Genomic DNA, 18,891 nt, shown 5'->3' on the forward strand with positions numbered 1-18,891 from the left:
GCAAAAAGGAAACCAGTAAAAGTTCTTTGTTAGGGTTAAGGGTACACTTACAATAAGTTGGGAGTAGGTTGTCTTTTTATAGCATGTTACTTCTTTTCAGATGTCAACATTTTTTAGGTTGTAAATTTAAAAGATACAAAGATGTTTACCAGCTCTTTACTTGAGGGTTTGGTATTACCTATGGTAATATTTGAGGTTTGGTTAAAATTGAATCAATCTCACTACTACAGTTAGTGTTGTCAATAAAAAGAAGGTAAACATTAATTTCTTGCCTATTTTGCTGCACATCTGTGTCATCTTCAGTTTTGGCAGATTACCTTTGGTAGTTGGGTAATACTGCGGCATGAACGCAGGGGTGTTCAACCATTTGACTTTCCTGGACCACATTGGAAAAAGAGTATTTTTTTTGGGCAACACATGAAATGCACTAACAATAAGGATAGCCGATGAGTAGAAAGTCTGGCAGATCACAAGTTAACGATCATTGATAATGTATTTATCTGAGTAATAAAACTATTTTTTTTGTAATATTTTTTATTATAAAAGTAAAAGAGGGCTACATAAATCCATGTGTGATATTTAAAAATGTTTTTGGTAAATTTAACACATCAATATCTGGTTTGATGGATGTAGTAGCAATTCTCAATGGTTCTAATTTTGTTCTTTGTGTGCTTCATCCTTGAAAATAGTCACTCACAAATATAGATGCTGCCGAAAACTGATAGCATGAATAAAGTGTGATTGTGAAGAGTGGGATGTTTTTTCTTTGGAAGATAAAAGTTCAGTAAAGAGAGTCAAATTTTTCATCAGTTGCATGTGTTCATTAAAGTGGTTGTAAACCCAAAACATCCAGATGACCAGTCTACCTTACACAGCATAGCAGCAGAAGTCACCTGTCCCTAGTCTGGTCAAAAAAAGGAGCAGCCAGAAATCCTCTGCTTTCCTACAGTGAAAAACCCGACACAGGAAGAAAATTTGTGTTGCCACATCCCCTCTCCTGTGACTGACAGACTAAATAGGAGTCAGCTCCACCCTGAAGAGACTGAGAAAATCGGTATCCCCATAAACACTGGACAGCATTTGAGGAACCGGAGACTGCAGACTTTGAGGTTGAAGGGAGCTGAGCAACTGTCGCGAGTGGGACCTTGCTGACACTATGTGCTTATCTCTACTAAGGGAGGAGGAGGAGGGTGGGGATACATGCTTTCACAGGTAATCATTATCAACAAAGGGAGCCAAACAATCCCACAGCTCCTGGGGAGGGAGCCTAGCAGAAGGATCACAATTAACCCCTCAATGGTTGGGCACTTTTACTGTAGTGCCCTACTTTCAAGTAACACCCATTAGTTACTCAGTAAAAGTGGCCAGTCATTGAGGGGTAATTGTGATCCTCCAGCTCGGCTTTCTCCCTGCTGTGGGGTTAAATCACAGTGTGTCCGTTTGACCCCCCCCATTAGTTTATAATGATGACCTGTGAAAGCATGTATCCTAGCCCCCCCCCCCCCTTAGTAGAGATAAGCACATAGTGTCAGCACGGTCCACTGAGTAATTCTTGGGCTAGGTTATTTCGGGAGTGATCTGTATGGATGGCTGCAGGACACATGCCCCCTTCTCTCATGCTCATGCATGAGACTCCTAATTAGTCTGTCAATCACAGGAGAGGGGGTGTGGTGACTTTTTTTTTTTCCTGTGTTGGGTTTTTTTTATCATAGGAAAGCGGAGAGAATTTCAGATCACTGGCTGCTCTTTTCTTGGCCAGACTACGGACAAATGACTTCTGCTGTGTGAGGTAGACTGGTCATTTCAATTTGGTTTTTTTGGGTTTGCAACCACTTTAAGTATAAACACATTTTTTACAAAAAATTTCCCAAAAATCAACATTAAGTACATTTACGACTGTGTTGGACTGCATTCATAGCCATTTTCATCCACATGCAGGCCGTGGGTTGGGCACCCCTGTTTTTAATGTTTTTGTATCAACCAAAATAAATGTTTTGTGCAGTAATTCTCCTGTGTTTAAGTTGTAAATATGACATGCAATGAATGTTAAATGCATAATTGGTAATTCTCACAGCACTGATTGTGATGCGTTTTTCCACTGCTGGCTTTCAAGTTTGGAAAGCAGACTTCAGGTTAATTGCATAACACTTTTTTAAAGCCAGATGAAAATAATTTTATCCTTTTCCTTTCAGCGCCGAGGCCCTCAGCGTTCTGTTGATGTAATCGTTTCATCAGCTTTCCTATTGACTATATCAGTAGTATTCATATGCTGTGCACAGGTGAGATCTATTTTTATGTATGCCCTCATCTGACTAAATATGTTCTTGTAACAGAATAAAATAAAGAAGTCCAGGAAAAAACAGTCCACATGCTCCTTAAATTTACCTATTGAAGGTTAGAAAATGAAAAATTGGTTTAGGAGACAGTTGACTTGCTTGTTACACCATTGTCAGGGCACTGTAAAGCTTGCCTTTGTCTGCATTATTTAAAAAAAAAGTGCCAATCCTCAGTTCAGCCAATCTGAACTTACTGTCATGCCAGTGCATGATGATCTTTGATTGCTATTGATTAAAACACACAATTAGCACTCTTTATAAAATAAGTCTGTACTACTTTTCCACAGTGTGCCATTTTCTCTTCTTTATGGCTTTCCTGCCCTAGAGGACCTTCCTGGTTGTAAACCCTTATATATACCCACTAAAGTGACTAGCCTCATGTGATATACAGAGGTTACACATCCTACTGCATGAGTTGTACCTCTTTATGTGCAGATATCTCTCCTCTACAACCTTCTAAAACACACGTATCAAAGATTTTTTTTCTCATCTCCAGGAAGCAGGAAGTAGTGATCTGACATCAAACACTGCGCAGACTAGTGAGGGGAGCTCAGTGTTATCTGAGACCTGAGTGGCAGAAAAGGACATGAAAAGGAAAGGATAGCTTAGGCTGTCCGTCACCTGCTGGGGGAGGGGAGGCAGGTCTGGCTTCTGAGATTGCTGTCTGCATAAGTCAGTTAATTGCAGGCATGCTATAAGGGAAGGGTGTCAAACTGGTGGCCCTCCATCTGTTGTGAAATTACAAGTCCCATTATGCCTCTGCCTTGTAACTGTCAATCTTGCAGGGCCTCATGGGACTTGTAGTTTGTCAGCAGCTGGAGGGCTGCCAGTTTGACACCCATGCTATAAGGGTAACAAGGATGAATACTCATCACAGAAATCAGTCTTTCATTGCACGTTGCCTTTTTCTGCCTTTATCTCCAGAACATAGCTGGCTTTGTTCAGGCACTGTTGGATTTTTAGACACATATAATACTTCTTCTAGTGTCTTGAGGCGATTATGAATGAAAGAGCCATTGAAATAAAAAATGAAGTGTGATTTTATTTTATCACACAATGGTGTCAAATAACAATGTAAAGCGTATTATGAACAGTTCCATGTAGATAAAACTATTGTAAAAATGACAACTACTAGGTTTAAAACAAAGTCACCATTATCTGTCATGGCTGTCCTGGCCATGTGCGATGCTCCATGTCCTTGTCCTTAATGCTGTCCTTCTAGACTTTGTAAAGAAGCCGGAAGTAGATGGAGATGATGATCTGGTCTTGCAGCACCTGTTCCAGCATCTCAGACGTGTGTATGCTAGAGTGTCATGTTAGTGTGTGAGTGAGTGTGTGTTCCCCTGTCTCTGTGTCTCATGCACTTTTAAGAGGCAAATGTACGTCATACTTCGTGATCTTAATACCTTCTATGGAAAGTATTACTGCTTAGCAAAGCCAATTCATAAAAGGGAAAGATGCTATACATATGATGTTTGATGGACAGGAACATATGTATGCTGATGTACCAATGATGTAACCCTCAGCTATATATAAAGAATAATTATAGCTTAAGAACATATCAATGTATAATCACTAAACTATATATGTATCAATGTTAGAAACGTATACTAAATACACACAGATTATTATTAAAATACGTACTGTAATAGTAAATCACTTCTAATAACCTTGACATAACTACCAAATACTTTTAACCAACTATCTCTAAATATAGTCTACTCAACTTTCAACTGGTATATACTATTTCAGCTTAACTTGTATATCTTTTGGTCTCAGCTATAATTGAAGAATAGTAAATACTACCATTTGTCACAGACCACTTACATATATTAATATTAATTATGACTAATCATAAAAACCAAATATTTTGCAAGCTTGCCATCAATATAAATGCCGAATCATAATTTAGATTTAACAGGCACCATCTAAGGTCAGCATCTACACCAGGTCAGAGATTCTAGCTCAGATGACACAGGCATGTAAACTCTGCTGCTCGGGCTGTTTGTGGCTGTGTCCACAAGTTCCCTGGCTTGCGTCCTGACTGCAGCCTCTCACCTTATGACTTGCTACAGAATTACAAAGTTGCAGTCTAATCTTTAGGGAAAGGGAGGATGAGGAGCTGTTTCCTCTTAGCTGCAGCAGACTGATAACATTATCTCAGCATAGTCACTTGACTGGATTGGGGGACCCGAGAAGAGGAGGATCGGGGCTGCTCTATACAAAGTCACTTCACATAGCAGAGAAGTATAACATGTTTGTTATTTTAAATTTTAAAAAAGAGTGCCTTTAACCACTTGCCCTCCTGAGGATTTACCCCCCTTCCTGACCAGGCCATTTTTTGCAATACTGTGCTGCGGTATTTTAACTGACAATTGCGCGGTCATTAAATGCTGCACCCAAATGAAATGTACGTCCTTTTTTTCCCACAAATTAAGCTTTCTTTTGGTGGTCTTTCAGCGTCTTTTTTTTTTTTTCTATAGTGCAAAAAATAAAAAATACACAAAAACCAACAATTTTGAGAAAAAAAAAATATTTTTGACTTTTTGCTATTAAACATGTCCAGTAAAAAAAAAAATTTAAAATCAAATTTCATCATAAATTTAGGCCAAAATGTATTCTGCTACATATCTTTGCTTAAAAAATCCCAATACAAGTAAATGAATGGGTTTACGTGAAAGTTATAGCGTTTACAAATGATGGTATATATATTGGATTTTTTTTTTTAACTAGTAATGGCAGTGATCAGCGACTTATAGCGGGACTGCGGTGGTCATTCTGACACTGGGGGTAACTGACTTGGTGTCACTGACATCCCCAGTGACACCAATACAGAGATCAGTGTTAATAAAAAGCACTGACACTGTTCAAATGGTAGGAAGGGGTTAACTTGAGGGGCGATCAAAGGGTTAACTGTGTGCTGGGAGTGTTTAACTGGGGGGCGGTATGTTGGAGCTTCACTGTAATCACACTGCTTTGGATGGCTGTGCTGTGCGCAGCCATCCAGAGCAGTGTGCCAGAACTGACAGGGCGAAGGACTGTTGGTAAACAAAAGCAGCCCTCCTCCCCATCAGGGATCCTCGGTAATCATCGGGCGTCAGCGGGTAATCACCAGCCAAGACCCGGTGATTGACATCAATGGCGGCACAGGTAGGGCGCGTGCGCGGATCGCATACACCCCCTACCAGGAAATACAAAATCACGTATTTATACATGATTTTTGCACGCCCCTGCCGCCCTGTAGCAGTATTTATGCTATAGGGTGGCGGGGAAGCGGTTAATATCACTCTAAGTAATGAGGTGACAATTGCACCTGTAACCCTTTTGCTGCCTCTGATCTATTACATCAGTGGCAGTTGCACTGTCTGGCTGGCCACCCAAACACTTCTAGATTTTAATGAAGGTTCGCTCTAAATTGATCAGCTGTAAAGGCCTTTAAAGCATCACCTATGAATACCATCATTTTTTGTTTCACTGGCACACGCATTTTTGAGGCTACACATATATGTTATCTATTTACTTAACACAACTTCATTTCTTATATTTTACTAAAACATTGGGGATTGTGTTGTATCTGTACACACTTAAATTTATTGAGTGTATTATTTTACTGAAATTATAGATTTGATGAATAGTGCAATTATCACAAGACATAAACATTGCAGCTACCACAATTTTATTTTATAGGGTCTCTGTTTACAGAAAACAATTAGTTTGGGGGTTTTGAATAATCTTCAGGCCTAAATTGCACATTTTATTGTGTACAAAAAGAAAAAAAATAGGATCCAGCATCTAAAGGTTTAGAATCAGTCAGCAGTACCGATGCCCATATTTCTTTCTGCATCTATTATGGAAGTTTATTTTGTATAGACATTATCCTTTTGTTTTCTTTTTAACTGCACAGATAGAGAAACACTATTGATAAACCAAGTATTTGAAAGCCCCAGTATTTTAATCTGGTAATGCTAAATTTGAAGCCTGCCATCTAGTGAGTAGGATAGATATATTTACAGGAATGTAGCTTTGCATGATTTGCAAGTGCACAGACAGATGGGAATAAAACCTGACAGATGATTTCATCCCTCCTCTCTATCCAGAACTAAGCGGAAAAAAATTTCCTTTAGTTACACTTTAAGGTCTCATTACCACAGCACATGCTGAGTGTTTCAGTGCAGCCTGGTGTTCGAAAACCACTGTTTTAGACTAATGTCCTAAATGGAAAGTGCTATTTTTACATGTCTTTTTTTTTTTTAGAGCCACAGGCTTAAAGTACTCTCTCTGTAGGATAATTAAGGCTACTGTTGACAATATCCTTCTGACTCACACATGAGGGAAATATTTCCCAAAATGTATTGATGTTATGCTAAAAGATTTTCAGCGGCTATAGCTCTAGAAGACTGTGAATACAAAATAATTGAGTGCTGGGACAGGTGTGTATAAACTGTCTTTTATTGCAGAGAGCTCAATTTACAAATTTGTCAACTTTGGTGAATCCTTTTCTTTTTTTCGTAAATTTGCAAGTTTTCAGTCCATCCTATATATTTTTCTAACCTATTGCTAATCATACAGTTCATTAATCTTAGTTATTTATATTATTGAATTGTCTGAACCTCTGTCGATTGGTCATTTTCAGATTATTATTATACATGTTTTATACAGTGCCAGCAGTTTGCTCAGTGCTTTGCAATATAGGGGAGACAGTACAGTTACAATACAGAAGGAATAGGAATGCCCTGTTTTTAATGGAGGTTACAATCTAAAGGGAGGGTACAAAAGGTTATAGCTGTAGGGGATGATCTGATGGAGGTGAATCAAGTACAGCTTTTTAGGTTGAGGTTGGGTAGGCTTCCCTGAATAAATTTAGTTTTCAAGGATCATTTTCAGATGATTCAAATATAAGATTAGATTTGCTGGATTGGTCTGATTAGTAAATCAGTTTGTACATATTTAATTTTTTTTTTTTCACAGATAAAATGTATTCTATTTTATTTGTTTGTTTTTAAATGTGCTCTAAATGTTTTTATTTGTTTTAGCTTCTACATATTCATGAAACGTTTCTGGATTGTCACTACAACTGGGAACTAGTAATCTGGTGCATTTCCTTAACACTCTTTTTATTGAGATTTGTTACACTTGGATCAGAAACCAGCAAAAAATATAGCAATACCTCAATATTGTTGACCGAACAGGTGAGTTACAAATTTCAGTATGTTTCTTAAGAAAATCCTTCATTTGATTGGGACTTCTTTACGTAATAACAACGGATTTACATCTCCCATAGTTCCCTTATAAACATAAGTAGAATCCCTATTTAGGGCTGAAGTCTAGTCTTTGATGTGTAATTTCTATGATAGTATAGTCATACAGGTTATAAGGGACTGAAGCAGTCAAAAAGACCCCACTCCTGTCAGTGCGTAGCCTTTTTAAAATAGAAGGTATTCACATTGCATTAAAATAAGGAAATTGTTGCTCATTTCTAGAGAGCAGGTGGAGTAATGTAAATCATTGCTTTATGCTCCATTGGCCAAATGCACATACAAAACTTATGGTGAATAATACAACTATAGCCTAATGTTATAGAGCCATTTTTTTTCAAACTGCATTAAGATGTTTCAGACTTTTTGACCATCAGTGCAGTGCATGGAAACCATGGTTTGGTACCCAGCAGGGCAATGTAACCATACATATGGTGAAAATGAAAAGTAAAAGTAAGGAGTGAAGAACTGGCAACTCATCCTTCCGAAGAATTACTTTTATTACATTGAGTAGAGTGTACACGGAAAACTGGCTTACGCGTTTCAGCAACAAGTCTTAGTTATAGTCAAGTTGCTTCAGTGTTGGGAAGACACTTTGAGCAGGAGCACCATCAGCCTGCCTCCATGGGGAATCCATCTGGGTGTAGTATCTTTCTCTTTATGCTGAAAAAGGGACTAAAGTAATCATAAAGCCCTCACTCTATTTCGGACGTAGCACATTCAGTGGTGTTTCGCATATGTGCGTGCGGTTGGGTTGTGGTTTGACCCTCATCCAATCTGCATGACATGTGAAATAACATTTCTTCTTATGGTGCCTGCTGTTCACATATGTCTTGTGCACTGGCAGTGCGGATTCAGCGTGGATTGAAAAAAGAATCTTGTACGATTTCTGAGCAGTCCGGTCCCGTTCAGGTGCGGATTACAGGCTATTGACTTCTATGGGAACCATTTCTAAACCTCATATGTGTGAAAAGGATACAATTCTGATCTAAACCTGTCCTGAACCTGATGTAAACCTGACCTGAACCTCTGAGCATCTACTGTATCAATTAGCTGTGAAACCTGAGCTTCAGTCCGCACCACATATTTGTGAATCGGCTCTAAAGCCTTCTTAACCACTTGCCTATAGGGCACTTTCACCCCTTCCTGCCCAGGCCAGCTTTCAGCATTGCCGCACTTTGACAATTGTATGGTCATGCAACACTGTACCCATATTACATTTTTATAATTGTTTTTACACAAATAGAGCTTTCTTTTGGTAGTATTTAATCACCACTGGGTGTTTTTTTTCCCTAAGCAAACAAAAAAAGACCAAAAATTAAAAAACAAAAACGTTTTGGTGGGCACGAATGAGGCGGCACTGAAGGGCACTGACTGGCAGCACTAATGGGCATTGTTGGGGCTGCACTGACAATCAGTGTAGATGTTCCCTTTCACACTTGCCGGTTATCGGCAGTACTTTCCAAACATTGTGAAAGCATGAGGAAAGTACTGCCAATAACCGGAAAGTGTGTTTACATTGTGATCAGCTGTGATTGGATACAGCTTACATCTAATCACATGGTAAAGGGCCACTGTGATTGGCCCTCTACCATAATTTGTGATCAGCTGTGTCCGAAGGACACAGCGATTACAGGTATCATCGGCTAGACGCCCTCCCAGAACTAGACGACCACGTTGTAGCTTTTATTCAGCTATAGCACAGTTGGCAAGTGGTTAAAACAGAAGGTATTCACAAATACCTCTGTTTTCCTGGACAGTCAACGAAGCCCTGCAAATCTTTGCTTTAAGCCCCATTGTCCAGATGCACATCAGAACTGCTGTGTATAGTGGAAATATAGTCTAATATTATAAGCCGTGTAACACTTCCATACTTACTTTTATTTATATGCCTCAACAAAGCTGCAGTGTATATGTATGGACTGGTCAGTTGAGATCTGTTTATTAACATGCACATTGGGTGAACTTGCTTATTTCTGCCTATGTAAAAGGAAAGGTGAAAAGCTGGGGTGCACCCACTAGGATTGTGAAGGGATCTTCTAAAATACTAACATTCCCTAATATGACATTAAGTGACCTGAGCAGGCTAATGTTCTCTAATCTCTAAAGGCACCTTTTAGTTATGGTTGGAAGATTTAAACTGGCCATACACTATACAAATTTGGGCTGGTTCTTGAGGGAACTGGCCAAAATGTGCTTTGTTGGTGCCCCTGTCAGCTCGAAATCCTTCATTTGAAAAATTGACCCAGGTGGATAATTGTCAGCCAAACACTGGCTGAATCTAATTTGATGCAGCCACTGTTCAGGTATTCTGACAGCCACTGCAGGGGCCTGGCAGGGGGAATCATCCTTCTGTGCAGTTCACAGGGATAGAGGGATCTGTTAGTTTTGTTATTTTGTTTTGTTTTTTAATGCCGCAGGCCTAAGGCTGTGATACTTTCACTGTTAAACATATTTATTCCCAAACCAGGACGTTGCCAGAATGTATATTGTATAGTTTTTCAGTGAAGGTTAGTTAAGCACAATGGGACTTGATTATTCTTGAAAACATTTTCCCACTCTCCCAGGTGGCTTCTTTAACCCAGCCGTTCCATGTCTACATACAGTATCTCACAGTAGTGAGTACACTCCTCACATTTTTGTAAATATTATGTTTCTTTTCATGTGACAACACTGAAGAAATGACACTTTGCTACAATGTAAAGTAGTGAGTGTTCAGCTTGTATAACAGTGTAAATTTGCTGTCCCCTCAAAATAATTCAAGACACAGCCATTAATGTCTAAACCAATGGCAACAAACATGAGCACACCCCTAAGTGAAAATGTCCAAATTGGACTCAAAGTGTCAATATTTTGTGTGGCCACCATTATTTTCCAGCGCTGCCTTAACCCTCTTGGGCATGGAGTTCACCAGAGCTTCACAGGTTGCCACTGGAGTCCTCTTCCACTCCCCCATGACGACATCACGAAGCTGGTGGATGTTAGAGACCTTGCGCTCCTCCACCTTCTGTTTGAGTATGCCCCACTGATGCTCAATGGGGTTTAGGTCTGGAGACATGCTTGGCCAGTCCATCACCTTTACCCTCAGCCTCTTTAGCAAAGCAGTGGTCGTCTTGGAGGAGTGTTTTGGGTCATTATCATGTTGGAATACTGCCCTTCTGTCTAGTCTCTGAAGGGAGGGTATCATGCTCTGCTTCAGTATGTCACAGTACATGTTGGCATTCATGGTTCCCTCAATGAACTGTAGCTCCCCAGTGCTGACAGCACTCATGCAGCCCCAGACTATGACACTCCCACCACCATGCTTGACTGTAGGCAAGACACACTTGTCTTTGTACTCCTCACCTGGTTGCCGCCACACACGCTTGACACCATCTGAACCAAATAAGTTTGTCTTGGTCTCATCAGACCACAGGACATGGTTCCAGTAATCCATGTCCTTAGTCTGCTTGTCTTCAGCAAACTGTTTGCAGGCTTTCTTGTGCATCATCTTTAGAAGAGACATGCAGACCAATTTGATGCAGTGTGCGGCATATGGTCTGAGCACTGACAGGCTGACCCGCCACCCCTTCAACCTCTGCAGCAATGCTGGCAGCACTCATACGTCTATTTCCAAAGGCAACCTCTGGATATGATGTGGAGCACGTGCACTCAACTCCCTTGGTTGACCATGGTGAAGCCTGTTTTGAGTAGCACCTGCCCTGTTAAACTGCTGTATGGTCGTGCTGCAGCTCAGTTTCAGGGTCTTGGCAATCTTCTTATAGCCTAGGCCATCTTTATGTAGAGCAACAATGCTTTTTTCAGATCCTCAGAGAGTTTTTTGCCATGAGGTGCCATGTTGAACTTCCAGTGACCGGTATGAGAGAGTGAGAGCGATTAACACCAAATTTAACACACCTGCTCCCCATTCACCCCTGAGACCTTGTAACACTAACGAGTCACATGACACCGGGGAGGGAAAATGGCTAATTGGGCCCAATTTAGACATTTTCACTTAGGGGTGTACTCACTTTTGTTGCCAGCGGTTTGGACATTAATGGCTGCGTGTTGAGTTATTTTGAGGGGCAAATTTACACTGTTATAGAAGCTGTACACTCAGTACTTTACATTGTAGCAAAGTGTCATTTCTTCAGTGTTGTGACATGAAAAGATATAATAAAATATTTACAAAAATGTGAGAGGTGTACGCACATCTGTGAGATAGTTTATTTATATATATATATATTTAGCAAAACCGTAGTTAACACCTTCATTATGTAATGGTGATTGAACTACCCATACAGTTTTTTAAACTTTTTTTTTTTTTGTACATATAATCTAGTGGTAGTTTTATTTTACCTACTACTAGATATCCTATGATCTAAGTCAGTGGTTTCTAACCTTACTCCTCAAGTACCCCCAGTAGAACATATTTTTAGGGTTTGCTTCACCTTGCAGAGATAGTTAAATCAATCTCATTGGTTTGGTATTTTTGACCACTATTTTATCTAAGAAAATTCCCGAAACATGACCTGTCGAGGGTACTTAGGCTAGAAACCACTAATCTAGGTAACTGAAAAACGTTTATAGACCTGTTTTAGTGCCATCTTACCTTTTTTTTTTTTTTTTTTTTTTTTTTTTTTTTTTTTTTTTTTAAAGTAGCGATACACACTGAAATTCAATACGAATGTTTATATTTGTCATTAATAAACAGATCAATTTGTACTTGAAAATGGAAAAGAAGCCAAACAAGAAAGAAGAGCTGACGCTAGTCAACAATGTATTAAAATTAGCTACTAAGTTGCTGAAGGTAAGTAATCCCTTTCCAATTACCTTACAGATTTTGATATTTTAATAAGTGGTAGATTCTAGCACATGGAAAAGGGAACGGGCTTGCTTCCGTCGAGATTCTCCCTACTGTGGTTTTCCAGCCTTTCTCTTTACCACAGTCCATGCCATGTATATCAAGGCCAGATCACCCAGGCCAGATCATCCACAAAGTAATTAAAAAGTTGCCCTGACCTGGTGGATGTCCAGGGGCCCTGTCTGCTTTTCTCCTGCAGCCTCCAGCCTTTTCTCCTGCTGTTTCTGCCCCCAGCTGGTGCTTTTTCTCCCGTTTTTATACTAGGAAATGACACCAGACAAGGATACCCTTCATCCCCTTTACTGTTCATTATTTTTTTAGAGATGTTGCTAGCTACAGTTCGACTAAATAAATCAAAATATAAAGGGTTTAAAGGTGGGCCAAAAAAGAGCACAGGTTGGTGACATTTGCAGATGATGTCCTGCTGTTTATTAGCTCCCCTTTTATAATAAACAATGCTAAATCTGAGATTCTCTAGGTTATCTTGTTCCAGAGCACCTCATCTACATTCACTAGCAATTTCATCTTTTTGCAAGATTATTTATTTTTTGTTTTAGTCAAGGCTGTATCTACACGCTGTTTGAGCTGGTCTCTCTATGCAGCTATCCAGAGCTATTCATCCTCGGCAATAGCTTTGGAGGCAGGTACTGTACTCTGCTGGACTGAAGATTCTGGAGCTAGCCTGGAATGTGACTGTTGGGCTTTTGCAGTATCCCTCTGCAGGCCTTAAGTGTGTTTCAACGGCTTCCCATCCAGAATCTTCTTCGTCTGGCATACCTGCAGCTGCATGTGCCTTTAAGCCTTCTGTTGTGGAGACACTATATGATGAGGAGTCTAATAAATCCTTACCGGGTGAATTTGACTCTGATGATGTGTAGGTGGCTTAATGAAAACATAACGTTTTTTAAGACACAGTTCGTACAGTTATATAACTGGAAGAGCAGCCTGTAGATTCTAATAATGCTGTTACTAGTCTTGGATCCCTGAGAGGCCCCAGTACTATGAAAACCTTTCCGGTACACATCTTATTTGAAGGCTTTTTGTACAGAGACTGAAAAACTGTTGCATTCTTTTCAGATCCTGAATGTTTTACAAATCCGCATACATTTCAGGAGGCATTTTCCACCTGTCCCTGCCTGTTGGAAGATGTGACTCGCCTTTCATTTTGCTTAGCAGTGTGTGGCATTAGCCACAGGGAGCTTTACAGGTCTAGAGGTGTGGTCTGGAGCAAAGGCCTATTACTTGTAATGGGATGCCCTTACTTTTCAAGTGTGTGAAACTCTTGCCCTTCTTAGCCCTCTGGTCCAAAAACATCTGATGCCTGCTTCCAGAGTTCTCTTATTCATATCCTCCAACTTGTCTCTTTCCCCATCATGGCAGGTGGATTTGCTTCCTGCTGACCAACAGTTAAACTCTGACAGTGGCAAGCATAAGCAGGGTTACCCCACTGGGATAGTCCAAACTTAGTTGATGGCTTGGACCATAAGAATGCTCAACCAAGAGATGTCTGCCTTGGTAGGGGGTGCCTACAGATATAAGGCCTATCAGATTGTTGGTTAGGGTCAGATTGGGTCAATAATATGTCTTTAAGCAACTTTTAATAAGGTCTGTATAATTGATCACAATATTAACTTATGCATTACATTTTTTTCTGGTTTCATTGACTGATATAATATGCTATTTCATTTGTATTCGCAATGCAATATTCAATTACTGAAATAATCTTTTATTATGTGTTTTGTTCTTAAGGAGCTGGATAGTCCCTTTAGGTTATATGGTCTGACTATGAATCCTCTGCTTTACAACATCACCCAGGTGGTCATCTTGTCTGCCGTGTCTGGTGTCATTAGTGATCTACTGGGATTTAATCTCAAGGTGAGCGCATACAGTGTGACTGAAAATTGTTCATTATTAGTTTTGGGTCAATTTTGCTTTCTTTTTAATAATGTTGTTAGTCCAGCTTTGTGTGTTTGAGCTCCAGCTACTCATCTCTGTAAACAATTTTTTTTCAGCAAAACACTTGAAATAGACCTAAAATTTTAAAGTAAATGTAGATGTCTCTTGGTTGGTTACACAGTTTAGTGAAAAATGTAACAGATTGTGCAGCGAATTTTTAGATTATGAATATAAAAATTTAATTGGGCAGCGACAACCCCTGACACATACACCTAGGAACCCATCAGCTCACATGCCTTTCAGTTATAAAGTCTGGCCAACCCTCGTCCCTGAGGACGCTAAAAGCCCTGCTGCTGAGTATGTTGGCATGCTGTGCAGAAAAGACCCACCTCACATCTACAGCTGTATCTTGTGTTTTTGAAGGTTCAATGTTTGGGGGTCATCTGACGTGCATCACATTGACTGATATGAGGTCTGAAAAGCATGCATAGGGGCTGAACATGTTTTGTGTATGCACAAGTTAATCATTTTTTACACTCATGGTTGTGCTGTTAATGGCAGGATAAACTTTTTGTTACATTTACTTATTTTATTTATTTATTACAGGTACTTGTATAGCGCCGTCAATTTATGCAGTGCTTTACATATATATATATATATATATATATATATATATATATATATATTGTACATTCACATCCGTCCCTAACCCTCAAGAGGATTACAATCTAAGGTCCCTAACTTACATTCATACATACACATACTAGGGCCAATTTAGACAGGATGCCACTAACCTAGCAGCATGTCTTTGGAGTGTGAGAGGAAACCCACGCAGACAAAGGGAGAACATGCAAACTCCAGGCAGGTGGTGCCGTGGTTGGGATTCGAACCAACTACCCTAGTATTACATAATAATTATTTAATGAGTTCAGCTTGCCATTAGCAGTACTGTGAGAGCACAAACTGAAAACCAAGTAAGACTACAACAGCTGTCACCTTGGTTGTCTAATGTTTGTAAACGTGACACTTTGGGGTGTATTTCTAAATCAGATTATGTGACTTTCGCTGAACATTCTCTGGTGGGGAGTCAACCACTGCCATTTAAAACCCATTAACCTGGAAGATTCTCCAACAAAGAATGTTTGGATAAAATCACATTCTGATCAAAAAGACCCCTAAATATGGAAATGTTGCTGGCCCCTGTATTAGAGAATCGGAACCTAGGCAGCTTTCTATTTTCCACATGCAAAGTGTGAGATTGATCACCAGGGTACGTCTTAGAGCTAAACTCCAAGTATGGTTTTTATTGCACAGTCATATACTGTATTCCATAGTTTGCATAGTCCAGCTTGTACAATACCTGTGGTACTGCTATTTAGGCAGAATATCACTGTTGTAGTTGTAGCTACTACAGTGATGTCTGCAATCTTCTGTGTCCAGTCCTTAGTGACTGTCCTTCTGCATGGTCAATCCAGTAGGTTGCTTGCTTGGCATGGCTGCCATTTCAGTGAATACAAGGTACTCTCTGACTGGATGAGGCGGAGATCATGATGTCGCTGCCGGCTTTTCCACCTCATCCAATCACAAAATGCCTTGTATTCACTGAAGAAAAATACAAGGCATTCTGTTAATGATGACCGTGCCATGCGAGTAACCCTCTGGGGTCCTATGAGGACCCCAGAAATCATCGTGTTATCAGTAACTACTAGAGTGATTCTTCATTTCTACAGCAGTCCCACAGGTATGTAATATATATATTAGCTTGGGTCTAAGCTGGACCAATGTAATTATGCAATACAAACCAAACTAGGAGGTGAGCTTTATTTAGCTTTACAGAAGACTGTCATTTACAAAACTCTGCAAAAAATTTTAACTGAATTGATGAGAGGTTCCAGTTTGCAATTCTAAAATGCATTTATAATCCAGCAAAAATAAAGTGTTTTCATCTATTTTAAGTGAAGCAGCAAAAAGTGATGGCAACTCATAAGACTGCATTTTTTTTACTTTGAGATTATCAGCCTATTTTAGAATTCTCCAGGTAAACATGTGAAAAGGAATTTAGAACTTCACCTGCTGGCTGAAAACAATGAATATAAAATAATTAGTATTTTTTATTTACCTGAATTAATTAAAGATGACTATTTTATTTTAGTCCCTAACATAATTGTGAACAAAAAAGCTATTTATTCCCTTTAATTTTTAATGGTAAAACGTTTTTTCTTCCACAGAAAAACAAACATAATTGTTTTTTGTTTTTCCAAAGCTTGCCTTTACCATACAAAGTTTAAACTTTTCAGTGTTAATCCATGATTATCCTGAAGGATTATTTACTGTATCTGTGGTTTCTGTGCTTCCATTTATTATGCAATTCAGGGGATAAAAATTCTCAACAGCAAACCAGCTTGAGGCTTTTTTTCCTGTGTACAGAGACTTCAAACTAGCACAGTCAAAATTATTTTGGATGTTACAATTTGCAAACTAGTTTTTATTTGCTTCTTGTCTGTGCTTAACCAATTCAATACCGGGCAATTTTACACCTTCCTGCCCAGGTCATTTTTCAGGTTTCAGCGCACTCACACTTTGAATGACAATTGCGCGGTCATACAACATTGTACCCAAACTAAAATTTTATCATTTTCTTCACACAACTAGAGCTTTCTTTTGGTGGTATTTAATCACCGCTGGGGTTTTTTATTTTTTGCTATATTAAAAAAAAAAAAGACCAAAAAGTTTGAAAAAAAAACCACGTTTTTATTTTTGTTTCTGTTATAAAAGTTTACAAATAAATAATTGTTCTTCATAAATTTAGGCCAAGATGTATTCTGCTACATGTCTTTGGTGAAAATAATCCAAATTAGGATGTATTTTTTAGTTTGTAGGAAAGTTATAGAGTTCACAAACTATGGTATAGATCTGAAAATTGATCAATCCGGAAGTACTGACAGCCAATCTAATTTCTTGAGGTCCAAGAATGTCAGAACAGTACAGATATCCCCCAAATGACCCCTTTTGTTAAGTAGACAGTCCGACGTACTTCATAAGAGGCATGGCGAGTTTTTTGAAGTTGTGTTTATTTTTTTGTCATAATTCTTCGGAAAATGAAAAAATGTATTTTCACTATTTGTTTTTTACATACGGTCACCAGTGCAGTACAGAGTCGTCATATAACTGGCATGGCGGTGATCAGGGACACTGACTGGTGACAGTATGAAAAAAAAATATATATATTTTTTTTATTATTTTAAATTTTTTATTACATTTTTTTTATTTTTTTTAAAGATTCTTTTTCATATTTCACTATGACCAAAGTAGTACAATGTTACCATAGTAACATTGTACTACTTTGGGTAAGTGATCAGTATTTTTTTTTTTTTTTTTTACACAATTTGCTTATAGCAAAGATTTACTTTGCTATAAGCAAATTGTGTAAAAAAAAAAAAAAAAAAATACTGATCCCGTTGCCGGTACAATGTGACCTGCTGTGACCAATCACAGCAGGTCACATGACAGTTGTATACAATGGATGGCTTCATTCGTGCAATCCATTGTATACTAGTGTCTAGCTGTGAATGGTCACAGCGATCACATGCACATGTCATGTGATTAGCTGTGGCCAAAACAAAACAAAAAAAAAAAAACCCTGACTGAAGATATCATTCAGGTAAATTTTTTGTTTTGTTTTGGCCACAGCTAATCACAAGACACTAGTATACAATGGATTGCACGAATGAAGCCATCCATTGTATACAACTGTCATGTGACCTGCTGTGATTGGTCACAGCAGGTCAGATGGTACCGGCAACGGGGTCGGTACTCAGATCTGTCATCGGCTGTATCCGAGGTACACGGCCGGTGACAGATCGCGCAGCTCTGCAAGCGCGAAAACTGCGCATGTGCGGGAGGATGCCAAATGCCGTCCACCCTGGAAATCTAGTGCATTTTTTCGTCCGCCAAATGGCCATTGGCCAGGCGGCAAATGGTTAAACTACTGCATAGCTTGCCTGTTTCAATGGCACAAAGATGTGCGTATCTTAGAGAATTTGTAGCGTCACACTGGTTCCACCATTTGTGTGTCAAGTAACACAGTACTTGACACACAAGTCACAGTCTAATTATGTGTGACCTCTCTAATTCCTTGACCCTTGCACGCTAAGCATTTGGAGGCCTTAAACTGTATCCAGCTTTGAATCTTTGGCATGATTTCAACTCCAGCACTACCTTCCCAATATTCAGTAGGAGACATCAACAGCCAAAAGAGAGTTGTCATGTTGCTCAGTGGGCCAGCAGAATAACATGCTTTGCCAATAAAACAACCAAAGCCTCTATTTACTTAGTGTGGACACTTATTAGCATACAGTCTACTAGTATGCCACATTTAAAACAGATGAGTCTTAAAATACTGGTCCTGTTCTTGGAAAAGTGAATATCACTATATCAGAAATCGCTTGTTTTTTTTTTTTTTTGTGTTTTTTCACAACCATTAAGGTGCAATTTAGCTGTAAACATTAGCTCTTCTTAAAGCAGGACTAAACCCTCCTAAGCAACAAGTCAGGATGTGGGG

At 39.2% G+C, this 18,891-nt stretch overlaps 1 protein-coding gene across 2 annotated transcripts in view; it reads left to right on the plus strand.

Moving 5' to 3' along the window:
- Positions 1–18,891, plus strand: part of PHTF2 (putative homeodomain transcription factor 2) — a 182,476-nt gene that overhangs the window by 158,871 nt on the left and 4,714 nt on the right. For both annotated transcript variants that reach the window (XM_089685751.1, XM_089685757.1), the window contains 4 exons: positions 2,193–2,279; positions 7,370–7,525; positions 12,285–12,380; positions 14,184–14,309. In XM_089685751.1, the coding sequence (XP_089541877.1) occupies positions 2,193–2,279; positions 7,370–7,525; positions 12,285–12,380; positions 14,184–14,309 (465 nt within the window). The remainder of the gene's footprint in view (positions 1–2,192; positions 2,280–7,369; positions 7,526–12,284; positions 12,381–14,183; positions 14,310–18,891) is intronic.

The sequence above is a fragment of the Staurois parvus genome, unplaced genomic scaffold (genome assembly GCF_062004578.1).
Source record: "Staurois parvus isolate SC_StPar_1 unplaced genomic scaffold, SC_StPar_1.0 ptg000019l, whole genome shotgun sequence".
Classification (NCBI taxonomy): Eukaryota; Metazoa; Chordata; class Amphibia; order Anura; family Ranidae; genus Staurois; species Staurois parvus.